Genomic DNA, 21,599 nt, shown 5'->3' on the forward strand with positions numbered 1-21,599 from the left:
TATTAAACACAAATATACACAGATATTAATCTTATTGATTTTATATGGTCACAGAAAACATTCTTGAATTATTATTTTTTCTTCAGTAAATATGTTGTTCACGTCTACTTTACACCCTCTTGTGGTATGTCCGAATTTTCCACATAATCCACATTGCAAAAGTCTTTTTTTACTGGCAATAATTGGATGTGTTCTTATCATCAGTCTGCAGTAAATGTCATGTGTATTAATTTGCAAAGACATCTGTCTGGCTTTACAACTTGTTCCTGATTTATAAGCCTTAATGTATTTGTTCCAACTTTCGCTTGACTGCTCGGAGTACTTAGCAATGGGTGATCCACCTGTAAGCATAAACAGTTCCCAGGCATGTGCACACATTTGATGTACGCTGGGGCTGAGCATAGCCTATGGAAATGTCTGTTTATGGAATATCATCAATTCATAACCAACTTCTTTAACTTTATCAGGATCAACTTTTTTGCTAACATCAACATGCTGATTAATGCTAAGTAGTATATTGAACTTAGATAACAAAGTGGAAAAGCTATCTTGGTCTTCTGTTTTAAGAATTATGGAACAGGTTGACTTTCTTTCTTTTGGACTAAAAAAACGATCTGCTAATGGTCCATTGTTAGTGTTACCACCACTAGAAGTAGAAGAATCAAGAAGCATTCCTGTTTTTTCACGTACGTTTTGAATAACTTTTTTTTTTGCTGTTTTCAGAGCAGTTTTTACCTTTATGTCCTGCTCAGACCATGTATGGGTTTGTTTACCCACAATGTGATACAAAATTTTCAGACAGTGGTCGAGTGCACGAAGCTTTTAATGCAGAATGGCAAAAATTTTTACATCTGATTCAACTATAGGTTCATGGCATTGTCCATGTCTTTCTGTATCTTTGTACAAGATTTTGCCATTTTCTAGTCTTCTCCAGGTACTGAGCACATCATTGTAATTTTTATCTATGGTGAACCCATGTAGTATACATACCAGGTCATTGGCATCACTTCTGGAACATTTGCAGTAGTGACAAAAAGCTCCAGAATCACCCACCAATAAGTCTACCATTTTGCCATTAACCATACTAATCTCTGTTTTTACAAATATTTGTAACCCATTTTTTGAAAGAATAGGCTGAGTTTCATTTTTAGGCAGTTGACTCAGAGTTGCTTAAAAATACTCCTTAACACTCTCCCTAGTTTCTTTTGCTTTCACTAGAATAACAGGCCTGGCAAAAGTTATAGAGTTAGGGGTTGGATTAGTCCAGATTACTTGGTTTTTTGAATCTTTAATTTCAAGAGGACACCAAAAGGAACAAATATAATTTGTTCCCTTTAAGTCTGCATCTTGAGGATCGGAAAACTGATGACGATAATTGTGATTTCCAGACCCATCAAGTCCAAATTTACCCTCTACATGTATAGAATGATTTTCAGCACAAAACTCGGATATATCTAGTAGAGACTCAACAGTGTCTTTGATAACATTGTTCACAGGGGATGAAGTTTGCTTTTCGTCACTGCTTAATTCTTTTGGTAGCAAAGTACATTTAAAGGTATCTACATCATTCCTTGTTGGCAACATTAGTTTTGGGAGAAGCTCAAGTCTCAGTTCCTAGGGAAATATACAAAATTTAAACGTACAATTATAAAAACAATTAACTACAACAGTATTTGATTGCATACTTTACCTGATATTTATTTATGGATAGATCCAAGTTGTAAATTAAAGCAATTGCTTCCTGTACCGATATTGTTGAAAGTTTTACTCCTTCCATCTTCCCCCATCTTTTTTCACATCTTTGGACAACTTCTTATAAGTATTCTGATTTATCTACACCTTGTTCACTCGCATGTTTTTCCACAATGTCCACAAAATCATCCAGAATTTTGTTGTATGTACATTTTTCAGGTTGATCACTGGATTAAATGATAACGTTTTATGAAAAGTAAAAAAATAGCTACTGGGTGTTCCAAATAACATGATGCTTAAGAAATTCAAATAAATGTCAACAGTTAAACTTTTACCTTAGTCTTTTTGATTTCCGTCCTCTTTTAGCTTGTGGAGCTCCATCTTCTTCTACATCACCCCTGGATGATGATGAGGCTACAACAGGTAGATTTCCAGGCAGTTTTATCCCAACTTCGTTTCTCCAAATTTCCAATTCGGCCACAAGTTTATTTTGTTTCAACTTTGAATATTTTTTTACATGTCTTTCAAATTGCTTTAGAATTTTCTTGATGTTATCTTTTTCATCTTCTAAAGTTAGATTATGTCTCACTGTGATTGTTTTTAAAATTAGCTTTGATTTTTCCAATGAACTTAATTTGATGTTCAAGATTAGTAAAATTTCTTCTAATTCTCCTTTTTTTATCAATAACATTTTATCACATGTAATCAACAGGTATTCCTGAATCGTCCGTGAAAGTTTATTTTCATAAATTACGCAACCTCAAATATCAAACTTGTACGAACAAATAAAATTCAAACTTAAATTACTCAATTTCCGGGGATAACCGGACTGTGTAATTTTTACACATAAAAATAGAAAGTCTACATTGAATGAAACATTTGAGTTTGCTTGCGGCCTCCTGCGGCCTTTTTTTTCCTGTGACTTTGTTTTTAAAAAAAATTAATATGTTTTCATATATTTTAGAATTTTTTTAGGTATAAACAAAACTGCACAAAACAAATTTTTAAACTTCAATTTCAATTTTTATTGAAGTAATTCACAAATTAAATATTATTTACAGACCAGGATAGAATTTTTTTTTAAATTTATGGAGTTAATTTTGATATATAGCGTTTCAAAGTTATTGTTAAAAAACAGTATTGGTACAGTTTTAATACAAATATTTTGAGTCAACTTTTTCTTCAACTTCAAACAGCTATAAAAACAAAATGGTTTGATGAATTTATAATTTTTTTTTTGCCATGACCTACATATGTCTTACAGAACATAAATTTACAATTTAAAGTGAAAAAATAAAAGGTCAGAAAAATGAATTTTTTCATGTCCTGGGCACACTGTGCAGCGAAAAGATCAGGACAATGGCAGCCCTACCTATATCTAACGATAAAATCATATAAGTTGTAAATATTTTTTTGAAAAACAAATATCAACATCATTTTCTACGTATATGATATTGGGTAAAACAGTATTATTTGAAATTTTAAAAATTTTCATATTTCAAGGTAGACTACCACCTTCAGCAATCTGTATTTCTGCATTTTACCCGTGACCGTTACAGTACTAAAAACAGGAATCTGTTTTATATTTAGTTTTTTTTTATTTTTATTTTAATTGATATTATTATTATTATCTAAGAAGTCCTAATGGTCTTTTCACAGACCACCGCCCCATATAGAATAGCATTTAATAGATTACTTCTCCATTTCAAACCTTACCGAAAGAGTTTTTGTGCCAAGCCGGGAAGCGAACCCAAGGCTTTGCGGTGGTAGTCCAAATGATTGACCTCTACGCAATGGTTGCCTACTACGCTACGGTTCATTGCTAAAATTCAGGTCAGAAAGTTTGAACCTAATCTAACGTTTTTTCTATTAGTAATTCACCTAAATTTATAAACGTATCTTTAACTTTTTTTGTTAGGAATATGTCTAGACGTACCCGTAGCCACTGCGTTTTTAATTTCATTTTTTTGTGTGTGGATTTCAGACTTGTGCACAAAATTCTGATTCAGGTCTGACATATGTTGCGTATAGTGTCAATGATGTCAAATGAGTCAGTGGACCAGTATTTAAATGTGTGGTTCAATTACATTGACAATGTTTAATCCATCCATTAATCAAATAGTTGTCACAAAAAATACTGTTTACAATATATAATATTATAAACAGTTTTTTTTGTGACAACTATTACTAATAGTAATACTAATAGTATTAGTAATATTAGTATAAATATTACTAATATTTATATTATAAATATGAATACTACTAATATTTATATTTATAATATAAATATAAGTAATATTTGTATTATAAATATAAATATTACTAATATTTATATTTATAATATAAATATTAGTAATATTTATATTATAAATATAAATATTACTAAATATAAATATTATTATAAAATATTATAAAAGTATAAATATTACTAATATTTATACTATTTTGTAAAATGTTTGCATTGTTCACAAAAATGTTAATAATATTTTTGTAATATTTAGTAATATAAATATTACTAATATTTATATTTATAATATAAATATTACTAATATTTATATTATAAATATAAAAATTAATAATATTTATATTATAAATATAAATATTACTAATATTTATATTTATAATATAAATATTACTAATATTTATATTATAAATATAAATATTACTAATATTTATATTATAAATATAAGTATTACTAATATTTATATTTATAATATAAATATTACTAATATTTATACTATTTTGTAAAATGTTTGCATTGTTCACAAAAATGTTAATAATATTTTTGTAATATTTAGTAATATAAATATTACTAATATTTATATTATAAATATAAATATTACTAATATTTATATTTATAATATAAATATTAGTAATATTTATATTATAAGTATAAATATTAGTAATATTTATATTATAAATATAAATATTACTAATATTTATATTTATAATATAAATATTAGTAATATTTATATTATAAATATAAATATTACTAAATATAAATATTATTATAAAATATTATAAAAGTATAAATATTACTAATATTTATACTATTTTGTAAAATGTTTGCATTGTTCACAAAAATGTTAATAATATTTTTGTGAAGGTAAAATTCAAATAGTACAAGACTAATTCAAAACAGAAGTCTTGTAAGAAAAAAAAAATAAAATAGCAAAATAATAATCTAATGGTATAAGTTTAAAAAATATCTAATTATATATATAAAAAAAGAAAAGAATAATAATCTAATGGTATAAATTTATAAAAATTTAATTATATAAAAACAAAAATACTCTTGCTACTAATACTAAAATACAACACAACAACCAAAGAAACAAATGTTAGAATCATTTATATACAATTATAACAATAATAATAATAATAATAATAATAATAATAATAATAATAATAATAATAATAATAATAATAATAATAATATTAAATACATTAACAATAAGTACTATAATAATACCAACTATACATAATAACAACAATAAAAATCATAATAACAGTAGTAATAATAACTGATTAGATAATGAAATTAATAAAAGTTAAAAGTAAATAATAAAAGTTAATAGTATAAATATTAGGACAAAAATAAGTATTATAGAGTAAAGACAAAAATTGTTGAAATAAAGTAAGATTATAAAAACAAAATTTATATAAAAAGACAAAAATTACTGAATTAGAGTAGAGATAATAAAATGAAGAAAAAATACTAATACTAACTAAATATATAATATAAATACCAATAAATGTAATAATAAATGATAAATATAAAAATAGTAATTTAATGAAGTATAATTTATTAGTTATCATTATGTTGTGGTCTTTCCATTTTGATTTTCCATTTCTTACTTATGTCGCTACTTAAGTCCAGTTCCTAAGATGTTTCATTAAAATTGATGATTGTTGCATCATTGGTAGTTGCATATAGTGGGGTAGTATGGTTTATATGTGCAATTCATTTTTTTATTTGCTGCTGTAAATGTCTAAGGTTATACATTTTTTGCTATTTAATTTTGTGCTTCAAAGTTTTGTCCAATAAACTAATTTAGCTATTAGTAGTTTATCTAGTGTATCGAATGCTTTAACAATGTAAACAATGTCTAATGTAAACAACTAATGCATAAAATCCTCTGTTTAAACCATTGATAGTTGTATCTATTGGGTCACAGAGGCTGAAAGGGTTAAAGAACCATTTTTAGTTCAATGTTTGGTTTTATTCAAATTTTAAAAACATTGTTAGACATAGCAAAAAGGTTAAATCATCTTTGATTTACTTAGTAGAATTTAATTTAAATACATATGTCTTGTTGATAAGGTGACCAACGTCCTCCTTTTTACGTAGAAGAGCGTCATAAAAATCTTAGTTTTAATTAACTTTGGCGGTGCGCTCTCTTACATAAAAATGAGGACATTGGTCAGCTTATTGTTAATAAAATATGAATTAAAAAAAAAATTGTTTTACATTTAAACAATTCGAAGTTTGTAATTATTGCACAGGTATCAAGCTTATCACACATATAATACAAAAGTCTTTAACTCATTTCTATTAAGTTTGTGAAGTTATGACAAATAAAAGTACAATTTATCAAAATGAAAAGTCTGCAACCTAAAAATAAAAATGATAGTTCTAATCATAGGCAATCAGTAGATAGTTTTAATCAAAGATAGAAACCCAAAGTTATATTTCGGTATGCATCACACATAATCAGTTATTTTACAAATATACTAATAGTTGTATTATTATATTGATCTGACATAATTCTAGCAAATAAAAAGTATAACATCTGTAAGTTTAACCAAAATGGATTTATCATTGGAAGTTGAGATTTTATCAAAGCAAGCTAAAGAAGAAGCATATGCTGGTAACATTGAACAGTCATTAGAGTTGTTTAAAAAAGCCTACAAGCTTTTACCATTAGAAAAGCTCAAACGAAGAATAGTTAAATTAAAGGTATCAAGTTAATTAAATTTATTATTACCTATTACTGCTTTGAACAAAATAATTGTTATTTTTATTGTTGGTATTTGAATAGTCCACAGATATTTTTGATTATTGTATAACTCTTTTTATTAATATATCAAGAATTTTTACCGAGACTCATATAAATTTTTTTATAAAATAATGCATTAATGAAAAAAATTTATCATGCTGTACAAATTGAAATAAAAATGTTTTACTTGTTTTGAAATTTACTATTTGATGGAATTTTGATTTGAATCAAGGATAGAAGATCTTTTTGGAATTTGGGAATCCAGACTTGGATATTGCACTCCGTGAAATTTTCTTTTTAATCTTCAAATAAGAATTTTCAGTTTATTATCTAGAGTTTTCAAGGACAAGAAAAGCAATTGACCATTGATTTTTTTATTGATTACTTGCATAATTTAATTTGTTCTGTAATTGCTGAATAAAAATTAAAAAAAAAAGAGAAAAGAAATCAAGAAAACCATACACGTTGCTTGTCAACTGTCTTATGGCAAATTTTTAAAGCAGCGATTATTATATCTTAATTAAAATAATAACTTTGTTCAAAGTATTTTACTGATTCTTCATTCATTATGTAGCAGGATTTGTGTGTAACACTTAGTGCTGCTGGAAAAGCATTAAGAGTCACATTAATGGAACTATTGGTAAAGTTCCCAATTTAAAGGTGAAAAAATCCCATTCTCTAAATAAAGTTTGCTAAATTAAAGTTTAATAATAATTCTAAAAATTATTGAAAATTAATTATTATTAAAAACTAATAGAAAAATAGCATAAAAATCTCTAATTTATTAATTGTGTAAAACCTGAAATAATATCACCGCTATGGGTATAAGTACACGATTGTATAACTGTGGAAATGTTGCTTGGAAAAAACTTTCTAAGAATTGGGATTTTATGATTTTACGGATTTTCTTGGCAATTTGCTTGTAAAATTCATTTCTCAAAATTTGCAAACAATTTTTTGCAATGCGTTCTACCAACAGCAAATAATATATAAAAAAAGTTAGCAAGAAATAAAGTACACTCTAAAAAAATAGCAAATTTGTTTGGTTTAACACCTGCAAATGCTATTCCTTTACAAGTTTCACCCCTTTTGGCTGAAAAGTTAAATAACTTATTAAATCTTACTGCAAACTCTGCAAAAAATATCAAGAAGCCGTTTACGTAAGATGCTTTTGAAATTTTGAATAATTATGGATATTTCGGTAAGTCTTTTAGTTATTATTTTTCTTTTTTTGTTTGGGGCCATCTATAAAGTACGTATGATGGTATGGGGGAAGGGGGTTTCCCAAAAGCATATGAATGCATACAAGGAGGGGGGGGGGGGTACTAGAAATTTATTTTGCGAGGAAAGTAGATTCTTTACTTTACTACTTGGTTTTAATTAAAACGTAAATTAATTATTACATTTAATTAAAACATAAATTAAATACATTTAATAACAAGAGTGTTTCTTTTTATTACAACAAACTGGTACTAGAAATTTAAAAAGCAAGAAAACTAGATTCACTGCTGGACAATTCCACATCAAATCACCTAGTCCATTGAACCATGTGTCTTCCTTTTGTGTTATATTTTGACACATTATTCCTAATTATAAAAAAATATTGCATGCAAAATTTCAGCTAAAAAAGTTTAGCGGTTGACAAGATATTGCAATTTTAATACTGACCGGGTTTCCCAAAATGACCTGGTTTTCATAACACTCTGAAAAAACATTTTCCTTAAAATAATAAGAAATAAAAATGGCAAAAACATGAAAATGAACATATATAATGTTTTTTTGATGCTGAATTCAATAAATGTACTTAAAATGCTCAAATATAAAAAGAACATGCATAAAAATTAATAAAACAACTAGTTTCTATAAACCAACTTTGGGGCCCAATATCTCAAAACACCCCCATCAAAAAAATTTTTTTTTTGCTGTTAATATTTTCAGCTGTTTATAATCTTACTAGGCACAAAAAATCTAACTGGAAAAACAACTAAAACATACGGAACTTTAATTTCAAAGATGTATTACTTTTTCAAGAAATTCCCAAAAAATATTTGTAAATAAAATAAAGTTAATCGTAATATAAAAAGTTACTTAAATATACAAGATTTGTAAAGGTATCAAAGATGAAAGTTATTTTGACTGTGTTTGTAATAGTTTACAATATTGCTCCCATTTTATTTGTACTTCCTCTATTTCAGCATTTTCAAACACGTAGTTTCTACCAGAACTAGAGCAAGCTTGTGGAACAGATAGTTTTTTCAATATGTTGGTGTTTGGAATAAAACAGTAGTCGTCTCTTTCAGGCCAGTTAGAACAGATTGATGGACCATTTGGATGAAGAAACTTAACTTTAGCATCAACTTCTTCTAAGTTGGTTTTAGTTACAATGCCGATCTACCACTTATCATCACAGACTACAGCGACATAACCTAAAGTGACAGTATCAAGTTGAGATATGTCTTGTTTCTTTTTAAGATTGTGGATTATTGTATAGTTAGTGTCTGTACTACACCTCTTTGCCCCAACCTTGTTATCTCCAAGATGTATAAATTGATGAAAGCTACGAGTACCAGGTAGAGTTGTTACACCAGTGTACCTTTCTTTTGCTCTTCATGTTGCAATTGTAAGTCCAATCCCTTTATGTAAATGAAGTTAACAACTTTGATTTTATCAATACAAAATTCATACATAACTTCTTATGTGAGAATTTGGTTTCTGTACGGTCGTTTTAAACTTTCTTGTGCTGTTAATCTTTTTACAGTACCACCAATCCCATAGCATGGTGACTTTCCGTGGGGCGTGGCAAAAAAGTTCCATTCAATTTTAAGGCAAAATTCTCTCTCTAGTTGACATGATTGTAAAAGCTTTTACAATTTTTGTACTGTCCTGCGCAACCATCAGTGAATAAATGTAATTTGGATAGATTGGAAAACTTTATTTTTAATATTGGTATGATTAGTTGGAATATTTTGTACACATAAGTTACATCATGTATAATGTCATCTGATATAAAACAGTAAGAAATATGTTTCAGTTCACCTTTATCATCTTTATAGTCTTATTATTATGACTAATGGTTGTAAAGAACATTGTTGGGTGTTCCAATGATAGCTCTGTATTTCATCTTGGACAACAAAAGCATAATTTTCAGCAAAGTCACCAATAATGATAATGTTTGATTGATCCATATTTTGTTTCAGTTTGTTAAGGTACTGTGATTGAGAGTCAGCAATAAAAGAATGAGCTTGTAGCTTTTCAAAACAAGATGCTAATAGTTCAACAAACGTTGGAACATCAGCTGTTAAACTTAATAGTGTTGCACGGTCAGTAGTTTGCCATTGCTTGTAGTGTATCTCAAAATCATCTTCGTATTCTCCAAAAATCTCATGCAAATATTTGGTGAGGGGTTCTTTACCAGGACAATCATCACACTGTGCAAGCATGGATTCTTTGTTTTCTACTGAGCAAACGGTTTTTGAAAGTAAGTCCTTATACTTTAGTCCAATATTTAAAGCATATACTAGCAATATGGCATTTTGGTGATAAGAACGTACACAAACAGAATGTGTACCACTTGCACCTGGCAAAATGCACCACTTTGGTCTAAGTGAAGCAAATTTTGAGTAACTTATTTGTATTTCTGGATTGTTTTCTTTGTATAATAAATATAGTTCCTTTAAATTACACAAAAGCAGTTTTTTTTGTTTATGGATGTTCTTTTGAATGCTAACATAATCTTTTTTTCCGGGCATAGTTCTACATAAATCACTTGAATCATAAAAAAATTTAACAGAATCTTCTATTTCTTTTTGTAAGACTTTCCCTTTATACAAAGGTGAGATAGCCAACGATCCTTTTTTATTAAAAAGTTGTCTAGCCTTTTTTGCTTGGTATTATGTAACTGCAAAGTTATTTTGTACTTCTAATATTGACCGACTTGGGGGTGCCAGTGTTAGAAGTTGAACAATAGTTCTTTTGTCAGAACATAGAATTTTTTCTTTTATCAAGCTCATAATTTCATCAAAGTTTTCACCCTTCTTTTTAATGTCATTTGGTTCATAACACAGTTTTGAGGGAACATTGAATTGACTTTCAGTTTTTCTAGTAAGGTTACTTACCATTTCGTTGATGCGTGCAACTTTTCGCTTTCCTTCTGAGAGTATATGTTTTGATGACTTTAAATGAGATTTTAGAGGGGGTTAAAATTTTCAAGTTCTTCATTGATCTTCTGTCTTTTTGATTTGAATGATGATATTAGAAAATCTTCATCTTGTTCACCCTGACTTTGCTTCTCTTCTTTAAGATCTGCTTTTTTGGCAATCTTTTGCTTACAGGGTTTGCAAAGTTTCTTCCCAGAAGCAATATTTAAGCTACTTCTCATCATGTCTTGTGACTCATTTATCGTAACTACTCTAAGATTTTCTAAAAGTAATTGAGTTGTATATATAATTGCATATAGCTTTATGTATTTTGTATATAGTATAATTGTATGTATAGTTGTATATAGCTTATCTGCACAATTGTTTAAAACATTGTTTATGTTTTGGAAAACACAAATTAAAAAAATATATATATTTAAATACTTAAATTCCACTTTTACTTACTTGTAATTTTCTTTGTATGTTTTTTGAATGGATCACAGCATGCTTTCTGCCATATAGGATACATTTTCAAATAATTTGTAGCATGTTTTTCACATAATGTTGTTAAGTTTGATAGTTCAATGTTACAGCGTAATGATATAGCTATTTTTTCTTCGTTGCTTAAAGTTCCAATAACATCTTGTTGGCCTTTGCATGCATCTGATGTAATTAACCCAATAGAACACATCTTATAATAAACTACTTTGTATAAATGTATTTCCTAAAAAAAAGAGAATTCTCCTACTTAATTAAAAGACTTCTCCTACTTAAATAAAAGAATTTTCCTACTTAATTTTTAGTAAAAAAAAAAGTTAATATAGAAATAATTCAAACATTTTCAGAATCCCACTGTTGTATAATTTTTTACACTGATAAATATTGTTAATTTTCTTTATAGATATATTTATATACATATACAATTTATATATATATATCAAATTGTTAATTTGTTAAAAGTTAAATAAAATTTACGAATGCTGTTTTTTAACTGAATTTTTTATAAACTAGTTATTATAAACTTTTACAAAAGTTGTCAAAATTTTAAAAACAAATGCACATCCATATCACACTAATTCAGTTTTTATATAAAACAAAACAGGATGTTTTTTTCAGTTGTTAAGTTCAAATAACTAAGTTATCATATATTTAAGACTTCCTTAAATATAACAAAATTGTTTTTTTTTTTAAGGAGTCTTTTAACTAAATATAATATTTTACAGAATTCTATTTGAAAGTTTTTTAAAATAGCTTATTGAAAATTTGATACATCTTTGAAATTAAAGTTCCGTATGTTTCAGTCGTTTTTCCAGTTAGATTTTTTGTGCCTAGTAAGATTATAAACAGCTGAAAACATTAACAGCAAAAAAAAAATTTTTTTGATGGGGGTGTTTTGAGATATTGGGCCCCAAAGTTGTTTTATAGAAACTAGTTGTTTTATTAATTTTTAAGCATGTTCCTTTTATATTTTAGCATTTTAAGTACATTTATTGAATTCAGCATCAAAAAAACAAATTTGTTATATTTAAGGAAGTTTATGTTTATTTTCATGTTTTTGCCATTTTTATTTCTTATTATTTTAAGAAAAATGTTTTTTCAGAGTGTTATGAAAACCGGGTCATTTTAGGAAACCAGGTCAGTATTAAAATTGCAGTATCTTGTCAACCTCTCAACACTTTTAGCTAAAATTTTATATGTTAACTTTTCTTTTTAAGATGCAACAGCCAAAGAGGTTTTTAAAAAATTTGAAGACCCATGGTTCAAAATTTTCTAAATTTTGGGTGATTTGATGCGGAATTACCCTGCTTGCTTGAATTTAAAGCGTAAAAGCTAATTTAAATGTTTGAATGAACCATAGTTATAATAACATTTTATGACTATGAATGAAAAAAATAATTATTAGTATTCTTCGTTAAAAGGACAGTGTGCAATAGCTTGCAATCAATATTCTTTTGTAATTATATGATATTTGTTCCTGTTTTTGTTGAGACTTTGTAGCTGTAACTTTACTTTGCTATGAGATTTTTGTATAAAGAAAATTAATATTAATTATAAAATTGAACTTGCAATAAATGTGAAATATGAAATTTGCAAGCAAGTGTTTACTATTTTCAAAACTTTTTTTATTTTTCTATTTTTAAAACATTTCTTTTGATAACACAATTTATTACGTGATGGTGGAGGTGTTTGTCCATAAAGGAGTCAAGCAGAATTTAAATAATAGTTAGATTTAGAAGATGATTTGCTCTCCGATGAGATTTTCATTGAACATAAATTACTATATTACTTTAAAAATAACCATTTGATGCCCACCAGTAAAAAAGAAATATATATTCAAATACTCTTAGAATGATGATAATTAAAAATACTCTTAGAATGAAAGTGGCAATGATATATTAAGATTACAAATAAATCAAATATATTGTTCTTAATGATAATTAATTAATATACACTGATTATTTTATAACATAAAAAATATATTATTCTTAATAATAATTAATTAATATACATTGATAATTTTATAATATAAAAATATTTAATTTTTAATATCTCTTTGGAAATCAAAGCTTAATTTGCCATGTCGTTGTGAAACTACATTTAATTTTGTATTAATTTCATATTCATCTTCAATAAATGTTACAGACAGTATTTTATTTTATTTTTGGCACTTTCCAATCAATGTATGCAATGCTGAAGTGGAATAGAAAAAAAAAGAATGTATGAAAAGGACCCCATGCATTCCCGAAACACATTTTAATCTCAGGGGAGGGGGGTGATTGGACATATTTTGACAAATTCCCATTTCGTCAAAATGCTGTATTAAATTTATTCCTGCTTAATATCCTGGCATTGTAGTTTACTTTAGGATTTGGAAGTTCGATTATAGCAATGTTTCTGTCGCTCTTTGGACTTCCAAAATTACCATTGGAGTAATGTCAATTCATGTTTCATCCTGTTGCCCTCTATTTATTTAATGAAAATGACCAGCTTAAAGAAAAATTGATTTGCTTTATATCAGAAGATAAAAAGCATGACATTGGTTTTGTGTATTGTGGTAAGTTCAGGCACAAATAGTTAATTATTTAAAAGAAAATTATTCTATTGGGTTGTAAAGAAAGTTCGTTTGGTTTTTGTATTCCTTTGTTTCATAACGGTTTTTGTTGCTATGTGGTAAAGTGTTTATATTCTTTAAATAGTACTTGTTTTGCTCTACAAACCTGTGTTTTTTGAAAGACCTTATTTTTTCTTATTTTTCCAGGCTTTAAAATGAAATATCCAGGAGAAAATCAACATTTGCAACACCTGCTTTTCTTTGCTTTTTATCAAGGTCAAAAAGCAGCCAAAGCAGCTTGGGACATATGCGATGTGTATAGAGAAAGTGTCATAGGGGAGCAAGCAGCACAAAAATGGTTTTCAAAGACAGCGACTTTAACCTCGAAAATACGGCTTGAAGTGGACGACCATCAGAATTCGATGAGGAGCATCTAAAGGCCCTGTTGAAGGAAGATGGTCGCCAAACAACCCACGCATTGACTGAAAAATTGAAATTTTGTGCCATGATCATCTCCAACCATCTTTAATCAATAGGTTTTTCTCAAAAACTCCGAGCTTGGGTGCCTCTCCAGCTTGATGAAAACAACAAAGAAAATCACCTTCAAATCGCTGCTTAACATCTTGCATGCCATCAAGCAACACGGGGCCATAAATAACGATTTTTATACCAAATCATTATGTGAGATGAAAAATGGTGTCTATACGTGAATATGAAGCAAAGAAAAGAGTGGCTGGCTTCAGGAGATATGCTGAAGTCAAGACTAAACAAGATCTTCACCCAAAAAAGGCTCTGATCTGTGTTTTTTGGGACTGCAAAGGTTTGCTGCACTGGGAAATGCTCAAAAGGAATGCCACGGTTAACAAGGACCTCTACATTGCCCAATTGCATTGCGTGAATGAGGCTATTCAACAGAAAAGACCCGATTGACAAGTTCAAATCATTCTCCTTCACGACAATGCTAGGCCGCATGTTACACAAGTCGTCAAAGCTGCCCTTCAAGAGCTCCAAAATGGGAAGTTCTACAGTATCCGCCTTACTCTCTGGACCTTGCGCCAAGCGATTACCACCTTTTCCGCTCCATGTCAAACCATATAAGAGGCACTACCTTTGATGATGAAGAGGACCTCAAAAACTGGCTCAACTTTTTTGACACCAGACCGGGCGATTTTTGGCGAGATGGCATCAACAAACTAGCCAATTGTTGGGAGGAAGTCGTAAATAATAACGGAGAATACATAATTGATTAATTAATTGTTGTAATTAATGTTTTTTTTTTGTTTAGATAAAATTATCTAATAAAACCGAATAAACTTTCTTTACAACCAAATAATATTTCTAAGATTCTTTATTTTTCAGATGGTAGTGCTGCGCAGTATAAAAACCACAAAAACCTTTACAATATCTGTCTCTATAAAGATGATTTTGATATACAGAGTGGACATTTTTGCTACAAGTCATGATAAGTCACCATGCAATGGTATTGGTGGCACTGTAAAATGATTAACTGTAAATGCAAGTCTACAAAGCCCCATAAAGGACCAGATATTAAATTGTAATAAAATGCTTGACTGCTGTACAAAAAATATTTAAGGGATTATTTTTTTTAAATTGAAAAAGAAAGACCATCAGAATTGTGCACTACTTTGAAAGAACATTTTCAGCTAAGTAGAACAATTCCTGGAATTAGGAGCTATCATCAATTTAACCCAGAATCTATAGATACTATTAAACAGTGAATTTGTTCGGTGTAAATATGATGTTTCATTGGATTGGTATGATAAATGAAATTAAAAAAAACATTTATGCACCTGCAGGGTCCTTTTAATAAATTTTTCTGGCCATCTAGAGCAGATGAGTGTTGGGTTCCAATTACCAACATAATTTGTACCATTGATGCACCTGTAACAACAACTGGACATATGTATACTTGACCGTTGACACATCTAAGCAAATCTTAACACAATCTTGACACTTAATAATTCTGTATTTTAATTTGTAAATAATTAGTTTAACAGGTCAAGTACAAATCAAAAATATTTTTGAAAACAATATTTTCAAAGTTATCTTTACTTTATTAAAAATATGTAAAAAAAAAATTTTTTGAGAAAATAAGTGGGGCGTGGCTCCAATGCCCAGAGCCATGGACCCTCTGGTTGTCTGCCCTGGAAACTAATAAATTCTTTGTATATTTCTAGCCACAGTTTATGTTGATACTAGTTGTAGAATATTGTTAGAAGAGAATTCTGCACTTGAATTTATATTAAGCAATTGTGATATAACCACCAAAACCTGTTATTTTATTATTTTGATTTGTTTCTTCTGGAGCTGCTCCGGAACCGGAGCAAGAGCTAAAAATTTTAATGGAACTGGAGCCTGGATCTGAAGCCAAAACCTCAGCTACAAAGCCCTGTCTGCCATGTTTGTTTTTTATAATATGAGCACCTGGTATGTGTGTAGCAAAATAAAATCTTATAGTATGCAGCTTTTCTTTTGCCTTAAAACACTGTTTAACCTTTTTAATTAAACTTAAGTTATTTTGGTTTTAAAATCTATGGATATAATACATTTGGCGGACCTAGAAGTGCAACCTTGGTATTATAAATAAAATTTTGATTAACTTTTTAAAAATTTTTTCTTCATTATTTTAATAAGCAATAAGTCAGTTGACATTTAGCATGTCACTATTTGTCTTAGAGTTTAATTTTAAATCAAATTAAAAAATATTAAAGAACTCCAATTCAATAAAATCAATAAATGTACTTCAGAAAATCTGGACTTTAGGTACTCAAATAGAGCCGTGTTAGATGCTCTTAAGTGTGTTGGTCCTGATCAGGAACAAGAAGGCCCAAGGATGATGCCTTGTGGTATCCCATAAGTGATTAGGTCTGATGAATTTTGCAAGATTCAACAAATGAAAAGTTACTTTAAAGACCACAAATATTTCTATAAATAATTTAGAGATAATGATGGTATTCTTATTGTTAATATTTGTAGAGAACTTTGAATTTGTAGAGACTCAATTGTCAATAGTGCACATCACTCTAAGCAAAGGCAATTCTAGGAATAAAATGAGTGTGTGTTTGTGGGGGGGGGGGGGGGATCCTTAAAAAAAACCTATTTTTTTTTTTGATGATGAAGAGGTGCAAGTCTGGTGAACAGAAATTTTTTGTTTACCCTTTAAGGACTTTCCCTCGGAGACAGTAGTCAAGTTTTAACATTTGCCCAAGAGTATTTTTATCAAGTTGCTATCTCTAGCAAATGTATTACCTACAGGCAGTAGGACATGTGAAGTTTATACTGGATTACATACTACCAGTAACAGGGTTATCATATTTCAAAATATATATAAATATAATCAGGGTCAAAATATTTCAGCTATATATTTTTTTAGTTATCAGTTAATTATTATATTTTGTTGTTGCACTAAAAACATAAATAAAGTTTTAAATGATTCTATTCCATCCTAGATATTTTAAGTGAATAACTTTGTTTAAAAAAGTTTTTTATTCAAATCAATTTGATTGCCAACTTAAAAAATAGTATTAAACTATTTCATTACCTGACACCTTGAAAAAAGTGATTTTTAATGATTCTAAAAAAAGGATTTAAAAATATAAAATTAATCAAATATATTTAATCATATATATATATATATATATATATATATATATATATATATATATATATATATATATATATATATATATATATACATTAACCCTCGGAATTAGGGTCGACATTCGGCAATGCTGACCTAACTGCCGACCTGAAAGTGTTTGAGGTCGGTAAAAAATTGCAGACCTCATTTCTATGTTTTAGTAACAAATTCAGTATAAATATTGATGATTTTATACTGAATTGGTCTATACTTAAAACAGCACCTGCATATAACAATATTTCCAAAAAATGCGTACTATGCTTCAAGAAAAATCAGAAATAATTACACATGCAAACCAAGAATGTTTATTAAACAGAAAATCGGAATTGATTTCTAAATGCAGGCATGAAAATAAGTTTCTCCTAAAAAACTATAAAAACAAGTGAGCTCAAATTATATTCATATTAAATCCCCCATTTAGAAAATATTTTTTTAAAAAAAGCATAAGCAATCATTTCTAAAGAATTTTTATAATAGTGTCAGCAAATTCCACAAATGTGTGAAAATTTACAGTAGTTAAGACATTTGCGACTTCCTATAATTTAATTTTTGGTATAAATTGAAGTTTGATCTGATGAGTCTTTATTGATAAAACAGTGTTAAATGAAAAAAAATTTTGTTAAGTGATTTTCTACTAATTTATATATATATATATATATATATATATATATATATATATATATATATATATATATATATATATATATATATATATATATATATATATATATATATGTATGTATGTATGTATGTATGTATGTATTTATATTCTGAATAAAGTTGTCACATCAAGTATATCTACAAAAAGTAATTATAAAGTCACCTGTCAAGTGTAATAATAATAAAAATAAGGAAAATTTCAGTTAATTTCCATTAACTTATTGTTTAGTAGATTTTTAAATGAATAATGCTTAAAAAAATTTTTAAGTATTTTTGAAATATATATTTAATCAATGTTTTAAAATATATATAGTTTTGAAATTAGTTTTCATAATCCAAAAAAATACAAAATTATAGCATTTAAATACTTTTTGTTTTCTTTTTTGTTTTGCAAGATTTTTGAAGTTTGTATTTAGGCGGCATATAAGGTTATTACCTTGACTTGAGATCATGACATTTCTTTCATTTGATAAAAAGTATTAGAAATGTTTTAAGAATTACACTTATCACTTCAGGAGCTTATGCTAAACATGGAAAGTAGCAATCATGATGAAAATCAGGGAGATGACAGCGATATGATTGATTTGGGAGATAATTTTTTACTCCATCAAAGCATTGCAAACCAGCTTTATTCCTATCAAAAAGAAGGAGTGCTTTGGTTTTGGAAATTATACAACAAAAAGAAAGGTGGAATTTTAGGAGATGATATGGGGTAAAAATTTATTTTAAAAGTTTAATAAAGTTTTTAAATTTTCAATAACACATGTTCTAAAAAATATTTTTTAGCCTTGGAAAAACAATTCAAGTAATTGCGTTTTTAGCTGGGATGTTTGATGCAGAATTAATACACAAAATTTTAATTGTTGCACCGGTTGCTGTTCTTGTAAACTGGGAAAAAGAGTTACATAAGTGGTATAGTGTTTTAATTATTTTCATTGTTTTTTAGGAGGTCACCTTTACTCAAAATTGTTTTGATTTTGTTTATTATTATTATTTTTTTAATGTTATTTAACTTGATTTATTGTAAATAATCTTATAATTTTTTATTATTATTGTAAACATTTCAAAGTTTATGTAAATATATTTCTATATTTACATCCAATTTTTATTTATTGATACTCTTAAATTACAAATTAAAACAGAAGATCACTCCTTTGAAATGTAATTGCCTTTTAATTTAATGGATAAAATATGTAATAACAATAGACAGGGATCAATTTAACAGTTGGACATTGCCGTCCCCCCCCCCCCTTACTGTTTTTGAAATCTGATTTGAGGGGGCAACCAATCATCGTTCATTTTTAATGAAAAAATCAATGATGGTTTGTTGCCCTCCTCTAGCAGGTCTCAAGAATGGTCTGAGGGTAGGTGATGTCCGACCATTAAATTGAGCCCTGATAGATGTGCAATGAGATAATCCTACACACGTTTTAAATTGTCTGAATTTGCTTTAAAACAATTTAAAGGCTATAATAATAATAATATAATTTGGCAAAGAATTCCAGTTTTTAATTTTTTAATCAAAGGTTTATAACCATTTTCAAACACTTAAATTTTTTTTACATATTTTTGATATAAGACCATTGCTTGTTAGTGAGGAATGAATCTAGGTTTTTTTGAACTCACGATTTGTATGCTATTAAGTATTTATTTATGTTACTATCAGACAAAATATGACATTGTGGCCAAGCAAAATATTTTGTATTTTGCTTATGATCAAGCAAAGTATGGCATTTTGACAAATAATGAAAATTTATGGAAATTTTAAGTCTATTTTCATCAATAGTTATGACCATGCAAAATATAACTTTATGGCCTAAAGATCTTGTTTAGCCAGAGGCGTAGCAAGGGGAGGGCAGGTGGGGCAGTCACCCCGGGCGCCACTCTGAGTGGGGTGCCAAAAAGGAGAAAAAATGATAAAAATAAATGAATTCACAATTTAGGTCCAGAGCCAACAGTGACTAACAGTCAAACAACTACAAGATCCTGCAATGAACTTTAAAGATGCAGCATCAGATATGAAAATGGTGGAAAATTGTCTCAAAGAATTTCGTGATCATTTGTGCCAAAATGCAATTGAATATAACAAGGGCAGATGTATGGAATAAGGAATTGAAGTTGAGAGGAGAGTCAGGCGATGGTGAATAATGCCAGGTCAAAGGGCTGGAGATAGTGGCCTCTCTGCTGAAGATGAAGTTAGCAGAGTTTTGAAAATAATATTGGATTGTTTCAAACAAGAACTAACAACTCGCTTTAGACGATTAAATGATCTCGATGAAAAATTTGGATTCCTTTTTGATGTGAGAATATTACTAAGAAGGATGGTGATGAAAATCAAGAAAGTTTGCAGCAACATTGTTTGGATATGGGAAACTTTTACAATACAGATATCAGTGGAGCAGAATTAGTTACTGAAATCGCAGACTGTCAGATGCTGCTTAAATCTTGTGGGGGCCCAATATCAACAACTCAGCTGGATTCACTTTCATTTATTTTGTCATACGGAGGTGACATTTTTCCAAACTTATGCATTGCATTACAAATCTTGCTCACAATTGCAGTGTCAATAGCCAGTTGCGAACGTTCCTTCAGCAAGTTGAAGCTTATTTTTTCATATCTATGAGCTTCAATGGGACAACAATGTCTTGTTAATTTGGCAATCCTTAGTGTCAAAAGAGAAACTCTAGAATCAACAGACTTTGACGACATAATAGATAAATTTGCTGCAGTTAAAGTTAGAAATATCAAATTATTATTTATAAATAGTTATTGGTTATTGGATCTGATTGACCATCTCCTACTTTCAATGACTATTTCACATGAACCACAATGGGTATGTAATTGGAAACATAAGTTAAATTGAGTTTGCATTATGATTAGCATTTGCATTTTTTTAATTAAAATTGTCATATACTTGGAAACATTAAGTTTTTTTTTAGTTCACATGTCTGCTTCAAGGGGGCGCCAATTTTCAGCATTACCCTGGGCGCCAGAAACCCTAGCTATGCCACTGTATTTAGCTTGCTATTTTTTCAAAATAATGTTAGTAAAATCCACGTTAAATTAACTAGAATAGGTATCAACCCAAAGATCTTAATGAACATGTAACCAGTTGGTCTAATTCAGTCTTATTCAAAAACATCACAGATATGGTAAATACGTATTTTGACCTGATTTAGCACTCTATGCTAATCAAAGTTAAATTGATTGCATCCAACAAAAAAAACCCACTTATACCAAAAGACATAAATCCAGCAAACATGCAAGGTTGTGGCCAAACAGGTTGTGTATACATACATACACAACCTGTTTGTTTAGCACAGTCTAACGGGTCTGATAGGTTTCAGGTCTAAAATAACAAAACCAAGACAATAAAGTTGTCCATAATATACAATTAA

The 21,599-nt window shown here is 28.4% G+C and overlaps 2 protein-coding genes across 5 annotated transcripts in view; one reads left to right on the plus strand and one right to left on the minus strand.

Moving 5' to 3' along the window:
• Nucleotides 1-2,711, minus strand: LOC136088608 (uncharacterized). The gene is made up of 3 exons (XM_065812702.1): nt 2,028-2,711; nt 1,691-1,919; nt 1-1,614 (listed from the first exon to the last, which is right to left on the minus strand). Exons 2-3 carry the CDS (start codon nt 1,775-1,777, stop codon nt 1,171-1,173), a joined length of 531 nt encoding a protein of 176 aa, XP_065668774.1. The 5' UTR covers nt 1,778-1,919; nt 2,028-2,711; the 3' UTR covers nt 1-1,170.
• A 3,737-nt stretch (nt 2,712-6,448) lies between these two features.
• LOC100200890 (DNA excision repair protein ERCC-6-like) overlaps nt 6,449-21,599 on the plus strand; it is an 83,519-nt gene continuing 68,368 nt past the window's right edge. For all 4 annotated transcript variants that reach the window (XM_065812703.1, XM_065812704.1, XM_065812705.1 and 1 more), the window contains exons 1-3: nt 6,449-6,652; nt 18,717-18,913; nt 18,988-19,113. In XM_065812703.1, coding sequence (XP_065668775.1) covers nt 6,503-6,652; nt 18,717-18,913; nt 18,988-19,113 — 473 coding nt within the window. In that variant the 5' untranslated portion in view covers nt 6,449-6,502. The remainder of the gene's footprint in view (nt 6,653-18,716; nt 18,914-18,987; nt 19,114-21,599) is intronic.

Source organism: Hydra vulgaris, chromosome 12 (genome assembly GCF_038396675.1).
Source record: "Hydra vulgaris chromosome 12, alternate assembly HydraT2T_AEP".
Taxonomy (NCBI): Eukaryota; Metazoa; Cnidaria; class Hydrozoa; order Anthoathecata; family Hydridae; genus Hydra; species Hydra vulgaris.